The sequence below is a fragment of the Salvelinus namaycush genome, chromosome 1, assembly GCF_016432855.1.
Source record: "Salvelinus namaycush isolate Seneca chromosome 1, SaNama_1.0, whole genome shotgun sequence".
Taxonomy (NCBI): Eukaryota; Metazoa; Chordata; class Actinopteri; order Salmoniformes; family Salmonidae; genus Salvelinus; species Salvelinus namaycush.
Genome location: NC_052307.1, coordinates 6,875,733 through 6,895,997, shown reverse-complemented (window position 1 = coordinate 6,895,997; position 20,265 = coordinate 6,875,733). Strand labels below are relative to the sequence as shown.

Genomic DNA, 20,265 nt, shown 5'->3' with positions numbered 1-20,265 from the left:
CTGTCTGACTGACTGTCTGACCTTTCTGACTGTCTGTCTGTCTGACTGTCTGTCTGTCTGACTGTCTGTCTGACTGACTGTCCGTCTGACTGATTGTCTGTCTGACTGATTGTCTGACTGACTGTCTGACCTTTCTGACTGTCTGTCTGTATGTCTGTCTGTTTGACTGATTGTCTGACTGTCTGTCTGAGTGTCAGGACCAACGTAAACTGGATCATCCAGACAGACAGTCAGTCAGTCAGTCAGACATGTGTCGGCTAAGCAGCAGAACAGCTGTCTGGGGTTTAATGCCAACATGGCTCCAGCAGATGTGTTGTAGTGACTCTGATACAGATAAACAGAGTTGTTGGTAATGGTAAACAGAGTTCAACAATCTCCATGTTATCACCAACACTGTACCTTCTGGTGTATCTTCTGTGATAAGGCTTTCTATGTACTGAATGGGTATGTGTGCCGCTTTGACAGAACAGCCGCAATAAGCTTGTGAGATAGTAGGGGTGTTATAGAGGTGTCATATTCTGGGTAATATGATTTTGGGGACAAGCAGGGAAACAGAGACGCCCTCTGGCATCCTGTCACCCGGGGCTAGGGGTCACATAAGACCACCTTGTGTGTGTGTGTGTGTGTGTGTGTGTGTATGTGCGTGTATTTATCTATGCCTGTGTGTGTGTGTTTTTACAGCTTTATGTATCGACAGCTCATTTGCACACAGCCAAAACATCAGGCTCAACCTAGACGGTAAAACTTTCTTCCGACAAATGGTACATTTAGGAAAAGCTCCCCACCATCAACCTCATTAAAGCCTTCCATACTGCACCATACAGTAAACAGATAGGGTTACTGCAGGCTAAAAATATGCACAGGCGTCAAAGTATCTCCTCTAGCCTTGGACTCACAGAGGGAATCGGGGGTGTGTCACGGACTGTCGGAGATTAGAGAAGACAGACAGACAGACAGACAGACAGACAGACAGACAGACAGACAGACAGACAGACAGACAGACAGACAGACAGACAGACAGACAGACAGACAGACAGACAGACAGACAGACAGACAGACAGACAGACAGACAGACAGACAGACAGACAGACAGACAGACAGACAGACAGGAGGAGAAGGAAAGCAAGGGGGGAGAAAAAAACGAGACAAAATGTCCGGATTGTTTTGCTACTGTTCTACTTCTATGTACTGTGTACAGCCAATGAGTAACTAAACTATTACTAACTACAAAACATAAACATAGTCCTTCCCCACGCCTAAATCTGGCGTTGTGCCTTTACCTTGTGGTTTCACAATAATATTTCCAGTACTGGGAAAGTTTGACCTTATTTACTTGAAAAAACACTAAAAACAAAAACAGCTTTTTGCTTTAGTGCCTCAGTGCCAAAACACGTTTTACCCAAACCACCTATACCCTGACAAGTTCATACCTAAACGACCTAAACCCTGACAAGTTCATACCTAAACCACCTGAACCCTGACAAGTTCAGACCTAAACCACCTGAACCCTGACAAGTTCATACTTAAACCAGCTGAACCCTGACAAGTTCAGACCCAAACCACCTGAACCTTGACAAGTTCAGACCTAAACCACCTGAACCCTGACAAGTTCATACATAAACGACCTGAACCCTGACAAGTTCATACCTAAACCAGCTGAACCCTGACAAGTTCATACTTAAACCACCTGAACCCTGACAAGTTCATATCAAACCACCTGAACCCTGACAAGTTCAGACCTAAACGACCAAAACCCTGACAAGTTCATACTTAAACCACCTGAACCCTGACAAGTTCAGACCCAAACCACCTGAACCCTGACAAGTTCATACTGGCACGTTGAACACGAGCGTACCAACTAAACAGCTTCAACACCTTCATTGTTAATTTAGTAAAATTACTCTTACGTTCCAAATGGCACCCTATTCTCTTTATGGTTTGATACTTTTGACCAGGGCCCATAGGATAGTGTACTATATAGGGAACTGGGCGCCATTTGGAACGCAACCTTTATCTCAACTGATTTACACCTCAAATAGTTCTGTTGATCATCTAAAACTGTCTGCAACAACACCCAGTAGGCTACACACAATGGTGAAAAGTTCATATTAGATGACTGTTGTTTCTGAACTTTACGGTCGGTTTCACTGTGGTAGCAGGCCACTATACGATCCAATGAGAACTCACATATCCACATTCAATCTGTCATATCATATTATAGTACCGTAGCTACTGTAGAAAGGTCATTCACAGTGACACACAGTGCTGTACATGATGGACCCAACCTCTTAATCCTTAACGATGGTTTAACCCCAGTTTCATACTAAGACTTCCAGGGCAACATCTCTCCATTGGACCCAGGTGAGGGAGGAAGGGAGGAGGAGTAAAGGGGGGAGGAGCCTGTTAGCGCCACTCACCCGTTCAACTGCACAGCTCCTCCCTGGCTCTCCGTTAGGCCCCGCCTCTGGCCCATGGCCACCTCGCAGGCGTTCTCGTTGGAGTAGAGGTTGAAGGGCGTGTTATAGACAGAGGGCTGGGGTGCGGCAGGGAGGGAGGGGGGTGAGGAGCAGGACGAGAAAGGGAAGAGGGGCTGGGGTGGAGGAGGAGTGCGGGCTAGGGTGGCGGGGGTGAAGGCAGAGGATGCAGAGGGAATGAAGGCGGAATGGGGGGAGCGTGCGATGGGGTAGTCCCTGTCCTCTCCCCCGCAGCCCCCAAAGGGCCGGGCAGTTTTGTTGTGTGGAGCGCTGGGGGTAAGACTGGTGGGCTCAGTGGGATGGTGGTGGGGGTGGTGGCTGATAATTGCCACAGGCTTAATGATCTCTGATGGCTCGACCTACATGTTGGAGGAAAGGCATGCAGGATGTATCAACACAACACATGCAACACTGATGTTTCCACAGCTCTCATAGAAACCGCCAAAAAGGCACTTTGTAAGGGGACTTATCTTAACCAAGTCAAAGATTACTGTATCGTTCGGCCCTTTCGCTTAGAAATTGTTAAAAGACTAAATTATCCCTCTGAGAAGAGAGAAGCATCAGTTTTTATTTTATTTGAACTGAAACCATAAAAACAATGGAACAACTAGGCAACTACTGTATTAATATGGAACAACTAGGCAACTACTGTATTAATATGGAACAACTAGGCAACTACTGTATTAAAATGGAACAACTAGGCAACTACTGTATTAATATGGAACAACTAGGCAACTACTGTATTAATATGGAACAACTAGGCAACTACTGTATTAATATGGAACAAAATAGAATGACTTTACAAATGGTGGTCTTGTTCCCAGCATGCAACACAGATGTTGTGTGACATCATTTCAGAGGGGCCCAATTAATGCAAAGACATTCAATGTCAATCAAATTAACTATGTTCACTTTTTTACAGTAACTGGCAGGAATACCAATGTTGAATCAGATATTTTGTTAGGTCTATACCTGGCTTAAAGGGGGAGAGAATCACATTGTCTGTGATAAACATACGTACCTTCGGGGCCACGGGAGGTTTCGGGATGGTGGAGGCTCTGTGAAGACAAGAAGATAATTAAGAAGTGGATGTACGCGCTTGTAGCACGTTGTCTGGGGTACATTGGTGACATCACAACTTCCCTGAGATATAATGCCAACTTTCACTCACAGAGTGACAGATTAGTATCTTGCTCTGTCAGCTAAAACGGCTGGCGTTGAGTGGTGTGTGTTGTTGTGCAGAAGGTTGTGAGTTTGAGCCCCACTCGGATCAGAACAGAATGCACTTCGTTACTAATACGCCAGCATTATCAGCCATGAACACACCAAATCATGTGTCAATGTAACTTTGTCCACATTGCAAATGTGATACACAGAACATGAAAATAGAGTCACACGTAGCTTTACTAAAAAGTGTCTGTTTTCAATATGTAATGCCTCAATTGCATGTTGTCCCCATTGCGGCAGACATTAGACCTGCCACAGTTGAGTAGCACTCGTGATGTTCCTAAGAGAATTCTGTTCTGCTAAGATCATCTTTTCATTTTGGGGGGAGCTGAAATAAACCCCAGTAATTATGAGGGAAACATTTTGACTTGAGCTTTGAATGGAGCACAGTTGCTGCGCAGTTGCTGAGAGAGAGTTTGTTGTCATCGAACTTGGCAGCATCCAAAAGTGATCCCTGTCCGTGGATTACAGACACAAAGAGCATAGGTCACATTAGATGCCAGCTGTTGAAAGTCTATTAAAGCAACCCCATCTATTTGATACCAATGAATCTGGTGCCCTGAAGAGACTGGCCAAAGCTGGCCCTCAGAGACATTTCAATGCCAGCAGCTAGATTAAACATTCTAGAACATCTCAGTCACCATAAACCTTTCCAGAAAGGTTTCCCTGACCGTCTCTGACCCCCTCCTGTGCTTACAGCCTCTTCACTTGACCAAGGTTCCCTTGTAAAGAGCTCTTCTAAGCTCAACGGGAGAAGACATAAAGGGTAAATAATTGCAGTTTCAAGCTGAAAGACCCTCTCTTGTAATGACCAACTTATTATTATAACCAACTTTGAACAGTCAACTTGTGACTGAAATGTAGACAAAATGTAATGTAAAAAGAGTTGCGCTCGCTTAAGCTAATGAGCTAATGAGCTAATGAGCTAATCACCATCAAGCTTGACATAAAGCAAAAACGGACGCAATAACAGGTGTCAGTAAATTTAGCAGCCGATGGCTGCTTACCTGGGGCCCCCTATGTTAAGTCATTAGAGTATCCCTCCATCTGGGCTGTGTTACATGGGACATCATTTAGAGGAGATATGATAGCCTATTAATCATACACTCCCACATCTCCCCTGTCCTGCCTGGGGACAGCTCAGCATCCCAGAGCATAACCAAAGTGCTCTGACACCTTGGCATTCATCTCTCTTCAGGCCGGGGTGAAGTTTCCCGTAGGTACAGATCTAGGATCAGCTTCCCATCCCACAATCCAAACCTTGATCATTAGTTGGGGGAAATGCAAAACAGACCCAAGATCAGCGTCTAGGGGCAACTTCACCTGACACCTCGGCATCCATCTCCCTCCCACAGCGCTTTCTGACCTGTGGATAGATTAGCCATCTCAATCACACCCCACAGCTTGCACAAGCCCCTTCACAGGTCAGCCTATGGGAATGTGTTAGAGTCAGAGAGAGAGGGGGGGGGGGGGGGGGGACTACTGCTGTGTACTGACTGAAGCATAGCAATGAATAAATAAGATTGAAAGCACAAGCAACAATCAGATCAGATTGTTGTTTGTCCCGGCATCCTTTCAGCGAGGTTTTCTCTGTGTCCATTGGCTTTGAAAGAATGTCTTAATTCAATATGGCTGGGCTTTTACAGTATGTTGGGTGTATTGTATGTTCTGTGTGCTTTGTTACTGTGGATGCAGAAACTGATGGATGACTCCAACACTGATGGATGACTCCAACACTGACACTGATGGACGACTCCAACACTGACGGATGACTCCAACACTGACACTGATGGACGACTCCAACAGGGATGGACGACTCCAACACTGATGGACAACTCCAACACTGACGGATGACTCCAACACTGACGGATGACTCCAACACTGATGGACGACTCCAACACTGACGGATGACTCCAACACTGATGGATGACTCCAACACTGACGGATGACTCCAACACTGACAGATGACTCCAACACTGACACTGACGGATGACTCCAACACTGACGGATGACTCCAACACTGACACTGACGGATGACTCCAACACTGATGGACGACTCCAACACTGATGAATGACTCCACCACTGACGGATGACTCCAACACTGACGGATGACTCCAACACTGATAGACGACTCCAACACTAATGGATGATCTCCAACACGGAAGGACAACTCCAACACGGATGGACGACTCCAACACGGATGGACGACTCCAACACTGATGGATGACTCCAACACGGATGGATGACTCCAACACTGACGGATGACTCCAACACTGATGGATGACTCCAACACTGACCGATGACTCCAACACTGATGGATGACTCCAACACGGATGGATGACTCCAACACGGATGGACGACTCCAACACTGATGGATGACTCCAACACTGATGGATGACTCCAACACTGATGGATGACTCCAACACGGATGGACGACTCCAACACTGACAGATGACTCCAACACTGACAGATGACTCCAACACTGACGGACGACTCCAACACTGACGGTTGACTCCAACACCGACGGATGACTCCAACACTGACAGATGACTCCAACACTGTGCCATGAAATGGTATCAATTTCCACAGAGCAGAACATGTTGAATCAATAAAGCCCAGTGTTAGATTTACTGTGGGAGATTAGAATGAGGACAGAGACAGGAGAGATCGGGTGAAGGGGAGCGTGCCTCCTTCTCTTCCCCAGGGAAGGAGGCAGTTTGGTGGGGAGAGAACAGAGGTTGTGCAGGCGCTCTGGAGGTTCCCCCAACCACTTCCCCTCACTGTGATGCGTTGTATACACGCCACTCCCCTCCTGTCTTTGACTGAGTTTTATGGGGGAGACATTTCACACAAGCTCTATTTATGTGTGTAACCCCATAAAAATAATGTGTTTTACGCCTTGCCTGGACGAGGCTGTAAATACTTTATTCTCCCATACACCAACACACCCCATATGGGTGCACCCTCAGACAAACACACACACACACACACACACACACACACACACACACAAACACTCACTCATACACACACACACACACACACTCACACGCACGCACGCACACAAACACACACACACACACACACACACACACACACACACACACACACACACACACACACACACACACACACACACACACACACACACACAAACACACACACACACACACACACACAAACATATACACACACACACACATTGACAATTACAAACACACCACACACACACTCAAAAACAAGCACACACACACAACACCCACACAGACAGACAGAAAAGCGGGGCGCGGTCCCCCATGGATGCCAGGCCTGACAGGTTGTGACAGAGCACATTTCATGGGCTTTTGGAATAACACAAAGGACAAACGGCTGGTCAATCCACTCCCTAACACCTGCATACAGACTCTCACAGCAGCAGCACAACATGCTGCTTCCATGATGTGTTCAGCACCTAAGGTTAAAAACCAGAAGCTCTGACCAAGACCAATAGGCTGACACGTAAGGTTTAAAAACCAGAAGCTCTGACCAAGACCAAGAGGCCAAGAGAGGCCAAAACCAAGAGGTATAAAAACCAGAAGCTCTGACCAAGACCAAGAGGCCAAGAGAGGCCAAAACCAAGAGGTATAAAAACCAGAAGCTCTGACCAAGACCAAGAGGCCAAGAGAGGCCAAAACCAAGAGGTATAAAAACCAGAAGCTCTGACCAAGACCAAGAGGCTGACACGTAAGGTTTAAAAACCAGAAGCTCTGACCAAGACCAAGAGGCTGACACGTAAGGTTTAAAAACCAGAAGCTCAGACCAAGACCAAGAGGCTGACACGTAAAGGTTTAAAAACCAGAAGCTCTGACCAAGACCAAGAGGCTGACACGTAAAGGTTTAAAAACCAGAAGCTCTGACCAAGACCAAGAGGCTGACGCGTAAGGTATAAAAATCAGAAGCTCTGACCAAGACCAAGAGGCTGACACGTAAGGTATAAAAACCAGAAGCTCTGACCAAGACCAAGTGGCTGACGCGTAAGGTATAAAAATCAGAAGCTCTGACCAAGACCAAGAAGCTGACACGTAAGGTATAAAAACCAGAAGCTCAGACCAAGACCAAGAGGCTGACACGTAAAGGTTTAAAAACCAGAAGCTCTGACCAAGACCAAGAGGCTGACACGTAAGCGTAAAAACACAAAGTGAGGAGCAGTGTGCTGGTTTGTGTTTTCCTGGAAGATACTAGCACATTATTGCCTGCAACAAGAGACCGTTTGTTTTATTGCCTTGGTACTATTTCCACAAGTATGTGGTAAAAGTTCACAACTCTTGGTACGAAATTCAAAACAGATAATCAAAAAGGCTGTTTTTCAAAACTTGAAGCACATTTTCAATTGACTAAGTACAACACACTTTTTCACCAAAATGAATCTGTTTCATCTAGAAACACCTTTCATATAAAGTAACTGCCTTTCACAATGCGATGTTCACAATACTTTTCATATGATTCTCTTCTCATATGTTTAAATACATTTGACCATCACTTAATCCAACTGTGCTTAAGGGTTAACCGCTTAACCGTTTGGTAAACCTATAGATTTTAAAATAAGATGTTTGTCAAGTTTAAACATCTAAATGACATGTATAATACATGATAAACATACATAACTACTAATTTTTCCTAATTGATTTCAGTGGTAACCACAATTGGTCACCATATAAAAGAGGGTGTGTGAACACAATTTCTTTCAACATGGAGCAGGATAGACAGCAAGGGAGAGGAAGAAATAAAAAGAGCTTGTGAACAAGGAGCCCATCAAAGAGGTCAGAGAGGTGGGCAAGGGCCCAGTCAAAGAGGTCAGAGAGGTGGGCAAGGGCCCAGTCAAAGAGGTCAGAGAGGTGGGCAAGGGCCCAGTCAAAGAGGTCAGAGAGGTGGGCAAGGGCCCAGTCAAAGAGGTCAAATAGGTGGACATGGGCCCAGTCAAAGAGGTCAAAGAGGTGGACATGGGCCCCATCAAAGAGGTCAAAGAAGTGGGCAAGGGCCCTGTCAAAGAGGTCAAAGAGGTGGACATGGGCCCTGTCAAAGAGGTCAAAGAGGTGGACAAGGGCCCTGTCAAAGAGGTCAAATAGATGGACATGTGCCCTGTCAAAGAGGTGGGCATGGGCCCTGTCAAAGAGGTCAAAGAGGTGGGCAAGGGCCCTGTCAAAGAGGTCAAAAAGGTGGGCATGGGCCCCATCAAAGAGGTCAAAGAAGTGGGCATGGGCCCTGTCAAAGAGGTCAAAGAGGTATGCATGTGTCCTGTCAAAGAGGTCAAAGAGGTGGGCATGGGCCCCATCAAAGAGGTCAAAGAGGTGGGCATGGGCCCCATCAAAGAGGTGGACATCAGAAAGAGGGAGGCAGACGGCAGGGAACTGTTGTGTCTAATGAAGTCCAGTCCATTGTCGTTGACCATGTGGTAAACAGAGGCCTTACCATGGCAGAGGCTGCCAGATTAGTTCACCTCAATCTGAAAAGATCAACTGTCAATTCAATCATGAGAACATTTAGTCAAGAAAAGCGGTAAGTCTGCAGGATATGCACTATGCCTTACCATTACATTTACAGTAAATGGCATATTATAATGCATATAAATTCACAAAACATGTTCCAGTATTATTATTCTTACAGTGTTGACTCTGTTCTACCCTCAGAACTGACAGAAGACCCCATGGTGGTGGCCGTGTGCTGACTGACCAGCAGGAGTGGACAGCGGTGGACATGGTGAGGGCCAGGAATGACATACGACTGGCCGAAATAAAGCAGGCCATTGATTGAGGAGAACGATGACACCTTTGCCAATGTGACATCCATCAGCCTTCCAACAATCGCCCGCCTTTTGAAAAGGTACCAGGTATCTATGAAAGACATTTACCTGGTGCCTTTTGAGAGAAACAACGACCGGGTGAAACACCTGCGGGTCGAGTATGTTCAGGTACAGCACTATATACTGTATTACTGTTACTATTAATGCACATGCTACTTCACAATATCATATTGGAACTATGGGTGATGGTGCTCGATGCTGCTGATGAAGCCGGCTTCAACCTGTCTAAAACTTGGCGCGGTGGGCGGACCCTCATCGGCCAACCGACTGTCCAAGTGCTTGGACAACGTTGGAGACACGTTGGCGATATCTCAGAAGATGGTGTGGTAGGACGTAGGTCATTACTTGGATCCTACAGCGCTGCGCAGCTCATTGTGTTTCGCAGGCCTGTCAAGGTGAAGGAGTCACCTATGTCATCGTGTGGGACAATGTCAGGTTACACCATGCAGAGGTGGTTCAGGCATTGGTTTCGGGCCCATCCCTGAATCATGACCCTATACCAGCCCCCATACTTTTTTCAGCATGGAGGTGGAAGGTGTAAGATCGCCCTCCCCATGAGCGAGCCACCCTTCTTCTGTCCATGGAAGAGGCATGCGACGACATCAATGCAGACCAATGTCAAGCTTGGATTCGCCATACCAAAAGGTTTTTCCCGCGGTACATGAACAATAAGGACATTCCCTGTGATGTGGATTAGAATGTATGGCCAAATGCTCAAAAGGCTTGATGCAAATTAATGCATGCTAAATGTTATGTTTTATTTTCATTCATTTAATTTGTTTCATTTAATTTCTTCGATTTGATTAAAGACTACACCTGTGTTGCAAGTATATGTGGTGAGAGATATTTAAAATCCAAATGAATGCACAATGACAGGTTTTGAATGAAGTGGACCAAAGCGCAGCGTGGTACGTGTTCATTCTCTTTATTTATTTAATGAACACCGACAACAACAATACAAAATACGACCGTGACGTTCTGCAGGGCAAAATAACAACCAATGCAAAAATAAGAACCCACAAATGAAAGAGGGAAAAAGGACTGCCTAAGTATGATTCCCAATCAGAGACAACGATAGACAGATGCCTCTGATTGGGAACCACACTCGGCCAAAAACAAAGAAATAGAAAACATAGAAATAAAGAAACTAGAATGCCCACCCTAGTCACACCCTGGCCTAACCAAAATAGAGAATAAAAACCTCTCTATGGCCAGGGCGTGACAGTACCCCCCCAAAGGTGCAGACTCCGTCCGCAAAACCTGACTCTAAAGGGGAGTGTCCGGGTGGGCATCCCTTACGGTGGCGGCCCTGGTGCATGGACATTCACTGGAGGAACCGGGCCGCAGATCATCGCCGGAGGAACCAGACCACAGATCATCGCCGCAGGCCCCGGACTGGGGACCGTCGCCAGAGGCTCCAGGCTGGGGACCGTCGCCGGAGGCTCCGGACTGGGAATCGTCGCTGGAGGCTCCGGACTCACCAGGCTGGGGAGACACACAACCCCTCCTGGCTGAATCACCACTTTAGCCCGGCACGTTCGAGGCGCCCACACAGGATGCACTGGGCTATGCAGGCGCACTGGAGACACCTTGCGCAGAGCCGGCGCAGGATATCCCGGTCCGAGGAGTCGCACTGGAGACCAGGAGCGCTGAGCCGGCACCACCCTTCCTGGCTGGATTCTTTACGCGGCAGGTACGGAGAGCATGTACTGCACGCACCGGGCTGTGACTTTGCACTGAAGGCACGCTGCGTAAAACCGGAAAACATGGCACTGGAACCGTGACCAACTCCGCTCGCCCCGCTCGCCAACCCGTGTGCCTCTCGTGCTCCCGTCTCTGCCGTAACTCCTGATCTCTCCGCTCCTCTCTATCTGCCTCCGCCTGTTTTCATGGCAGGCTTTTGTCTCCCGTGCCCAGGATCCCTTCTCCTCTTGGCCACGCTGCTTGTGTCACGTTCCTGACCTGTTTTCTGTTGTTTGGTATGTGTTTATTGGTCAGGGCGTGAGTTTTGGGTGGGCAGTCTATGTTTTCTGTTTCTATGTTGGTTTTGGGTACCTGATATGGTTCTCAATTAGAGGCAGGTGGTTTTCATCTCCTCTGATTGAGAATCATATTAAGGTAGGTGTTTTCACACTGTTTGTTTGTGGGTGGTTGTCTCCTGTGTCTGTGTTTGTCGCGCCACACGGGACTGTCTCGGTTTGTTTGTACGTTCGTTCTTTTGTGTAGTCATTTTCCTGTTCGTGAGTTCTTCGTTTTATGTAAGTTCGCATGTCCAGGTCTGTCTACTCCGTTTTGTTATTTTGTTAGTTATTCAAGTTAGTTCGTTTTTTGTCTTGTCTAATAAATCATTATGAATTCACACCCCGCTGCACTTTGGTCGAATCACTACTCCTCCTCTTCGTATGAAGAGGAGGAGGAATGCCGTTACAGAACCACCCACCAAACCCGGATCAAGCAGCGGGTTAACGGACAGCGCACGAAGCAGGATTTCTGGTCTTGGGAGGAAATCATGGAAGGAAAAGGACCATGGGCTAAAGTTGAAGTGAATCGCCGCCCATGGGAACAGCTGGAGGCAGCTCGGAGTGCGGAGGAAACCGGAGAGAGGAACCGGCGTTATGAGGGGACGCGTCTAGCACGGAAGCCCGAAAAGCCCGCAAGTACAACCCAAAAATTTCTTGGGGGGGGGCTAAGAGGTAGTGGGTCTAGGGCAGGTAGGAGACCTGCGCCCACTTCCCAGGCTAACCGTGGAGAGCGGGAGTACGGGCAGACACCGTGTTACGCAGTAGAGCGCACGGTGTCTCCTGTACGTGTGCATATCCCGGTGCGGGTTATTCCACCTCCCCGCACTGGTAGGGCTAGATTGAGCATTGAGCCAAGTGCCATGAAGCCGGCTCTACATATCTGGCCACCAGTACATCTCCTTGGGCCGGCTTACATGGCACCAGCCTTATGCATGGTGTCCCCGGTTCGCCTACATAGCCCGGTGCGGGTTATTCCATCTCCCCGCACTCGCCCTGAGGTGCGTGCCCTCAGCCCGGTACCTCCAGTTCCGGTACCACGCACCAGGCCTATAGTGCGCATCGAGAGTCCAGTGTGCCCTGTTCCTGCTCCCCGCACTAGCCTTGAGGTGCGTGTCTCCAGTCCGGTACCACTAGTTCCGGCACCACGCACCAGGCCTACTGTGCGCCTCAGCGGGTCAGAGTCGGCCGTCTGCCCAACGCCTTCTGCACTGCCTGTCTGCCCAGCTCCGTCTGAGCCATCCGTCTGCCCAGTGCCATCTGAGCCATCTGTCTGCCCAGCGCCTTCTGAGCCATCCGTCTGCCCAGCGCCTTCTGAGCCATCCGTCTGCCCAGCGCCTTCTGAGCCATCCGTCTGCCCAGCGCCTTCTGAGCCATCCGTCTGCCCAGCGCCTTCTGAGCCATCCGTCTGCCCAGCGCCTTCTGAGCCATCCGTCTGCCACGAGCCATTAGAGCCGCCCGTCTGTCCCGAGCCATTAGAGCCGTCCGTCAGTCAGGAGCCGCTAGAGCCGTCCGTCAGTCAGGAGCTGCCAGAGCCGCCAGCCAGTCAGGAGCTGCCAGAGCCGCCAGCCAGTCAGGAGCTGCCAGAGCCGCCAGCCAGTCAGGAGCTGCCAGAGCCGCCAGCCAGTCAGGAGCTGCCAGATCCGCCAGCCAGTCAGGAGCTGCCAGATCCGCCAGCCAGTCAGGAGCTGCCAGAACCGCCAGCCAGTCAGGAGCTGCCAGAGCTGCCCTACAGTCATGAGCTGCCCTCCAGTCATGAGCTGCCCTCCAGTCATGAGCTGCCCTCCAGTCATGAGCTGCCCTCCAGTCATGAGCTGCCCTCCAGTCATGAGCTGCCCTCCAGTCATGAGCTGCCACTCAGTCCGGAGCTGCCACTCAGTCCGGAGCTGCCACTCAGTCCGGAGCTGCCACCCAGTCCGGAGCTGCCACCCAGTCCGGAGCTGCCACCCAGTCCGGAGCTGCCACCCAGTCCGGAGCTGCCACTCAGTCCGGAGCTGCCACTCAGTCCGGAGCTGCCACCCAGTCCGGAGCTGCCATTAGTACAGAGTTGTCCCTCTGTCCTAAGCTACCTCTCTGTCCTGAGCTACCTCTCTGTCCGGAGCTACCTCTCTGTCCGGAGCTACCTCTTTGTCCTGAGCTACCTCTTTGTCCTGAGCTACCTCTTTGTCCTGAGCTACCTCTTTGTCCTGAGTTGTCTCCTCTATTTTAGAGGAGCGTTGGTGAAGGTTCCTGGACCATGGTCGGGGGCGAGGGTCGCCACTCAAAGGACGCTAAGGAGGGGGACAAAGACAGTGGTGGAGTGGTGTCCTCGTCCACCGCCGGAGCCGCCACCGCGGACAGATGCCCACCCAGACCCTCCCCTTGAGTTGTAGGGGTGCGCCCGGAGTTCGCACCTTGAGGGGGGGGTTCTGTCACGTTCCTGACCTGTTTTCTGTTGTTTGGTATGTGTTTATTGGTCAGGGCGTGAGTTTTGGGTGGGCAGTCTATGTTTTCTGTTTCTATGTTGGTTTTGGGTACCTGATATGGTTCTCAATTAGAGGCAGGTGGTTTTCATCTCCTCTGATTGAGAATCATATTAAGGTAGGTGTTTTCACACTGTTTGTTTGTGGGTGGTTGTCTCCTGTGTCTGTGTTTGTCGCGCCACACGGGACTGTCTCGGTTTGTTTGTACGTTCGTTCTTTTGTGTAGTCATTTTCCTGTTCGTGAGTTCTTCGTTTTATGTAAGTTCGCATGTCCAGGTCTGTCTACTCCGTTTTGTTATTTTGTTAGTTATTCAAGTTAGTTCGTTTTTTGTCTTGTCTAATAAATCATTATGAATTCACACCCCGCTGCACTTTGGTCGAATCACTACTCCTCCTCTTCGTATGAAGAGGAGGAGGAATGCCGTTACAGCTTGGTCCTTTTGTGGTGGGTTCTGTCACGATCATCATGGGAAGAAGTGGACCAAAGCGCAGCGTGGTACGTGTTCATTCTCTTTATTTATTTAATGAAAACCGACAACAACAAAACAAAATACGACCGTGGCGTTCTGCAGGACAAAATAACAACCAATGCAAAAATAAGAACCCACAAATGAAAGAGGGAAAAAGGACTGCCTAAGTATGATTCCCAATCAGAGACAACGATAGACAGCTGCTTCTGATTGGGAACCACACTCAGCCAAAAACAAAGAAATAGAAAACATAGAAATAAAGAAACTAGATTGCCCACCCTAGTCACACCCTGGCCTAAACAAAATAGAGAATAAAACCTCTCTATGGCCAGGGCGTGACAGTTACAAGTGTGACCAGCTTGGAGTTTTGTACTAAGAATTGTGAAAATGTACTACAGACTTGTGAAAATAGTACCAAAGCGATTAAAATTAATAATAACTCAGATGTGAGAGTGCTTTAAAAAAATATATATTTAAAAAATCATACAAAAATAAAGGGATTATAAAAAATTGTTATGCCCTTGATATGGCCATAAGCATTCTGTTTCGTGTCAGATGGAGCGTATAGCCTGGAAGCATATAGACAAAGACAGCTTCCAGACTATATATTCCAGATCCCATTGGGGTCTGAGGTAATCACTACATGACCAAAAATATAGTGAGATTAAAATGTGTCCTTTCCCATGGGAGCCTGATTACCTAGACTATGTGCCCTTCTGTAAATCATGAATGTAGAGCCCTAATGTATATCCTGGCAGACTAATACCCTCCAGCTACTGAGAAAGACTTGACCGCAGGGTTTTTCGTTCATTAATAACTAAATCTCCTCCTCCTCACCTTCGTCCTCTTCCTCCTCTTCCACCTCCTCCTCCTCCCTCTATTGCACATTTCCTGTTGTTTTTCTTGTTCTCCTTCTTTCTCTACACAGTAAGGTCACTTTTTTTTTAATGCAAAAACCGTAATCAGCACAGCCTTTCCAGAAAACAGTCGTCATTCCTGAAAGTTGGACACACTCTGAGGCCATCTCTCTCCCTTATTAGGAAGAGAAGCAGGAATTAAGTGTTTTCGGAGCACTGTTTTCCCTTAAACTGAAGCAGACAGACAGACTCCCTTCTCTCCAGAGTGAATGTCAGGGCACCACTAAAGGCCCCTGACGGACGGGATTGTTCCCACGTGTGTGTGTGTGTGTGTGTGTGTGTGTGTGTGTGTGTGTGTGTGTGTGTGTGTGTGTGTGTGTGTGTGTGTGTGTGTGTGTGTGTGTGTGTGTGTGTGTGTGTGTGTGTGTGTGTGTGTGTGTGTGAGGGAGAGAGAGAGAGAGAGAGAGAGAGAGAGAGAGAGAGAGAGAGAGAGAGAGAGAGAGAGAGAGAGAGAGAGAGAGAGAGAGAGAGAGAGAGAGAGAGAGAGAGAGAGAGAGAGAGAGAGAGAGAGAGAGAGAGAGAGAGAGAGAGAGAGAGAGAGAGAGAGAGAGAGAGCGACAGAGATACAGAGATACAGAGATACAGAGAGAGAGAACACTTGTCTTTTCCCTGTGCATCCTGGTAAGGCATGCTAATAGGCAGAGTGAGTCCCACATAACAACTTGATTCTTTGCTATTTTTAAGACCAAAGTGGAGAGTTATCTAAAAAGCACTTAAAATAGTGTGGGGAGCTGTGTTTTATCTGGGCTCACACTACGGAGGACGGAGGTCAGGCAGAGTGTGTGTGTGTGTGTGTGTGTGTGTGTGTGTGTGTGTGTGTGTGTGTGTGTGTGTGTGTGTGTGTGTGTGTGTGTGTGTGTGTGTGTGTGTGTGTGTGTGTGTGTGTGTGTGTGTGTGTGTGTGTGTGAACGCGTGGGCGCGCACGTGCACAGCAGTCATATCTCAGCAGAGGAACAAGAAGGTTGACCAACATCACCACAGATCCTTCTGGAAGCCTGACAATGACCAGACCTGGGGAAAATACAGATTTTAACACTACAGGGGTTTCCTCAATGTATTTCAACCCGATCACAGTTATCTGGACAAAACATACCGGTATTTCAACATATCAAAATACTTTCAAAATATACTGTATATGGCCTGTAGATGTGGACCAAAGAGCAGTCTAAGATGAGCATCAATATGACTAGGGTCTGTCAAAACACAAAGACAGCTTCCAGACTATGAACCTATAACCTCAGATCAATGTGACCAGATAGTCTGTCTGGGGTCAAAACACAAAGACAGTTTCCAGACTATGAACCTATAACCTCAGATCAATGTGACCAGATAGTCTGTCTGGGGTCAAAACACAAAGACAAATCAACAACAGGATTTCAAGCGTTGATTTATTTTTCAAGTAGAATTTACATTTGTTGACAACTTAAGTAAATATCAACCAAAAGTACGTTGATTTGAAATTACGTCAGGTTTTTGCCCCGGAAGACCAGCACTGAGTAATGGTCTACTGAGACAGCAAAAGCTGTAGTCAATATTCCAATAGATTCCCAGAGTCTGTATGGGGCCTTTAGGATTCAGTGAAGGACCATGAAGCAACCCACTGGTGACGTGAGGAGGGAGGTTGATGAAAAAGGAGTCTTGTTTACAGCCATATACTGCACAGACAGGCAAGTCAGTTAAGAACAAATTAGGCAAGTCAGTTAAGAACAAATTATTATATTGACAGCCTAGGAACTGTGGGTTAACTGCCTTGTTCAGGGGCAGAACGACAGATGTTTACCTTGTCAGCTCAGGGATTCGATCTTGCAACCTTCTGGTTACTAGTCCAACGCTCTAACCACTAGGCTAACTGCCGCCCCATAGTAATATAGTCTTTTATAGCTATGGTTCTTAACAGACTGACCCGGTCTAGAACCAAACACACGGTGTATCACTGAGGAATGCAGGGTGGCTGTGTCTGGTGTGTTTATAACAGCCTTAACCTCAGTCTTAATGAGTCTTGTTTATAACAGTCTAAACCTCATTCTTAATGAGTCTTGTTTATAACAGTCTAAACCTCATTCTTAATGAGTCTTGTTTATAACAGTCTAAACCTCATTCTTAATGAGTCTTGTTTATAACAGTCTAAACCTCATTCTTAATGAGTCTTGTTTATAACAGTCTAAACCTCATTCTTAATGAGTCTTGTTTATAACAGTCTAAACCTCATTCTTAATGAGTCTTGTTTATAACAGTCTAAACCTCATTCTCAATGAGTCTTGTTTATAACAGTCTAAACCTCATTCTTAATGAGTCTTGTTTATAACAGTCTAAACCTCATTCTTAATGAGTCTTGTTTATAACAGTCTAAACCTCATTCTTAATGAGTCTTGTTTATAACAGTCTAAACCTCATTCTTAATGAGTCTTGTTTATAACAGCCTAAACCTCATTCTTAATGAGTCTTGTTTATAACAATCTAAACCTCATTCTTAATGAGTCTTGTTTATAACAATCTAAACCTCATTCTTAATGAGTCTTGTTTATAACAGTCTAAACCTCATTCTTAATGAGTCTTGTTTATAACAGTCTAAACCTCATTCTTAATGAGTCTTGTTTATAACAGTCTAAACCTCATTCTTAATGAGTCTTGTTTATAACAGTCTAAACCGCATTCTTAATGAGTCTTGTTTATAACAGTCTAAACCTCATTCTTAATGAGTCTTGTTTATAACAATCTAAACCTCATTCTTAATGAGTCTTGTTTATAACAATCTAAACCTCATTCTTAATGAGTCTTGTTTATAACAGTCTAAACCTCATTCTTAATGAGTCTTGTTTATAACAATCTAAACCTCAGTCTTAATGAGTCTTGTTTATAACAATCTAAATCTCATTCTTAATGAGTCTTGTTTATAACAGTCTAAACCTCATTCTTAATGAGTCTTGTTTATAACAGTCTAAACCTCATTCTTAATGAGTCTTGTTTATAACAGTCTAAACCTCATTCTTAATGAGTCTTGTTTATAACAGTCTAAACCTCATTCTTAATGAGTCTTGTTTATAACAGTCTAAACCTCATTCTTAATGAGTCTTGTTTATAACAGTCTAAACCTCATTCTTAATGAGTCTTGTTTATAACAGTCTAAACCTCATTCTTAATGAGTCTTGTTTATAACAGTCTAAACCTCATTCTTAATGAGTCTTGTTTATAACAGTCTTAACCTCAGTCTTAACCTCAGTCTTAATGAGTCTTGTTTATAACAGTCTAAACCTCATTCTTAATGAGTCTTGTTTATAACAGTCTAAACCTCATTCTTAATGAGTCTTGTTTATAAGTCTAAACCTCATTCTTCATGAGTCTTGTTTATAACAGTCTAAACCTCATTCTTAATGATTCTTGTTTATAACAACCTAAACCTCATTCTTAATGAGTCTTGTTTATAACAATCTAAACCTCATTCTTAATGAGTCTTGTTTATTACAGTCTAAACCTCATTCTTAATGAGTCTTGTTAATTACAACCTAAACCTCATTCTTAATGAGTCTTGTTTATAACAACCTAAACCTCATTCTTAATGAGTCTTGTTTATAACAGTCTAAACCTCATTCTTAATGAGTCTTGTTTATAACAATCTAAACCTCATTCTTAATGAGTCTTGTTTATAACAATCTAAACCTCATTCTTAATGAGTCTTGTTTATAACAATCTAAACCTCATTCTTAATGAGTCTTGTTTATAACAGTCTAAACCTCATTCTTAATGAGTCTTGTTTATAACAGTCTAAACCTCATTCTTAATGAGTCTTGTTTATAACAGTCTAAACCTCATTCTTAATGAGTCTTGTTTATAACAGTCTAAACCTCATTCTTAATGAGTCTTGTTTATAACAGTCTAAACCTCATTCTTAATGAGTCTTGTTTATAACAATCTAAACCTCATTCTTAATGAGTCTTGTTTATAACAGTCTAAACCTCATTCTTAATGAGTCTTGTTTATAACAGTCTAAACCTCATTCTTAATGAGTCTTGTTTATAACAATCTAAACCTCATTCTTAATGAGTCTTGTTTATAACAGTCTAAACCTCATTCTTAATGAGTCTTGTTTATAACAGTCTAAACCTCATTCTTAATGAGTCTTGTTTATAACAGTCTAACCTCATTCTTAATGAGTCTTGTTTATAACAGTCTAAACCTCATTCTTAATGAGTCTCCTGTCAAGGGGTTAAACTTCCTCAACATTTTCCTAAAAGAACCTCCACCACAATGCATTAAAATCCTGTCTAAAATAATTATATTGTAATTGTATAAACAAATGACTCATGTCCAGCACTTGGAGTGAGGCCAGCCATTTGGTGTGTGTGTGTGTGTGTGTGTGTGTGTGTGTGTGTGTGTGTGTGTGTGTGTGTGTGTGTGTGTGTGTGTGTGTGTGTGTGTGTGTGTGTGTGTGTGTGTGTGTGTGTGTGTGCGTGCGGTGTATGACCATGACTCTACACAGACCATATGGCCTTGTCAAGGCCAAGTCAACCTACTGCGTCCAACTGGTGGGAAAGTCACAACCACGGAACGGTTTTGCCTTTTAGATCCTAATGAATAAAATTATATTGACAGGACCTGATCCTAGATCAGCATTACTCCAAGACACTTCATTTATATAGGCCAAGGTCTATGCACACTGGGGAGAGAAAGGGGAATAAACAGAAGTACAACCGGCATTGATATATTTTGAAGAGACAGTGAGGTGGATAAGTGGGATCAGGTTGATCAGGGGGATCAGGTTGATCAGGGGGATCAGGGGGATCAGGTTGAAAATAAAAGACTGGGTCAGGTGTGCATTTTTAAGTCATAAAGCTGCTTCTATATATACTGCGCCTTCAG

At 45.7% G+C, this 20,265-nt stretch overlaps 1 protein-coding gene across 1 annotated transcript in view; it reads right to left on the bottom strand.

The window, feature by feature from the left end:
* The window catches only part of pdlim5a (PDZ and LIM domain 5a), a 118,828-nt gene that overhangs the window by 49,795 nt on the left and 48,768 nt on the right, over nt 1-20,265 (bottom strand). The window contains exons 4-5 of the mRNA XM_038986074.1: nt 3,496-3,532; nt 2,418-2,833 (exon numbers count right to left, since the gene is read on the bottom strand). Of these exons, the coding sequence (XP_038842002.1) occupies nt 2,418-2,833; nt 3,496-3,532 (453 nt within the window). The remainder of the gene's footprint in view (nt 1-2,417; nt 2,834-3,495; nt 3,533-20,265) is intronic.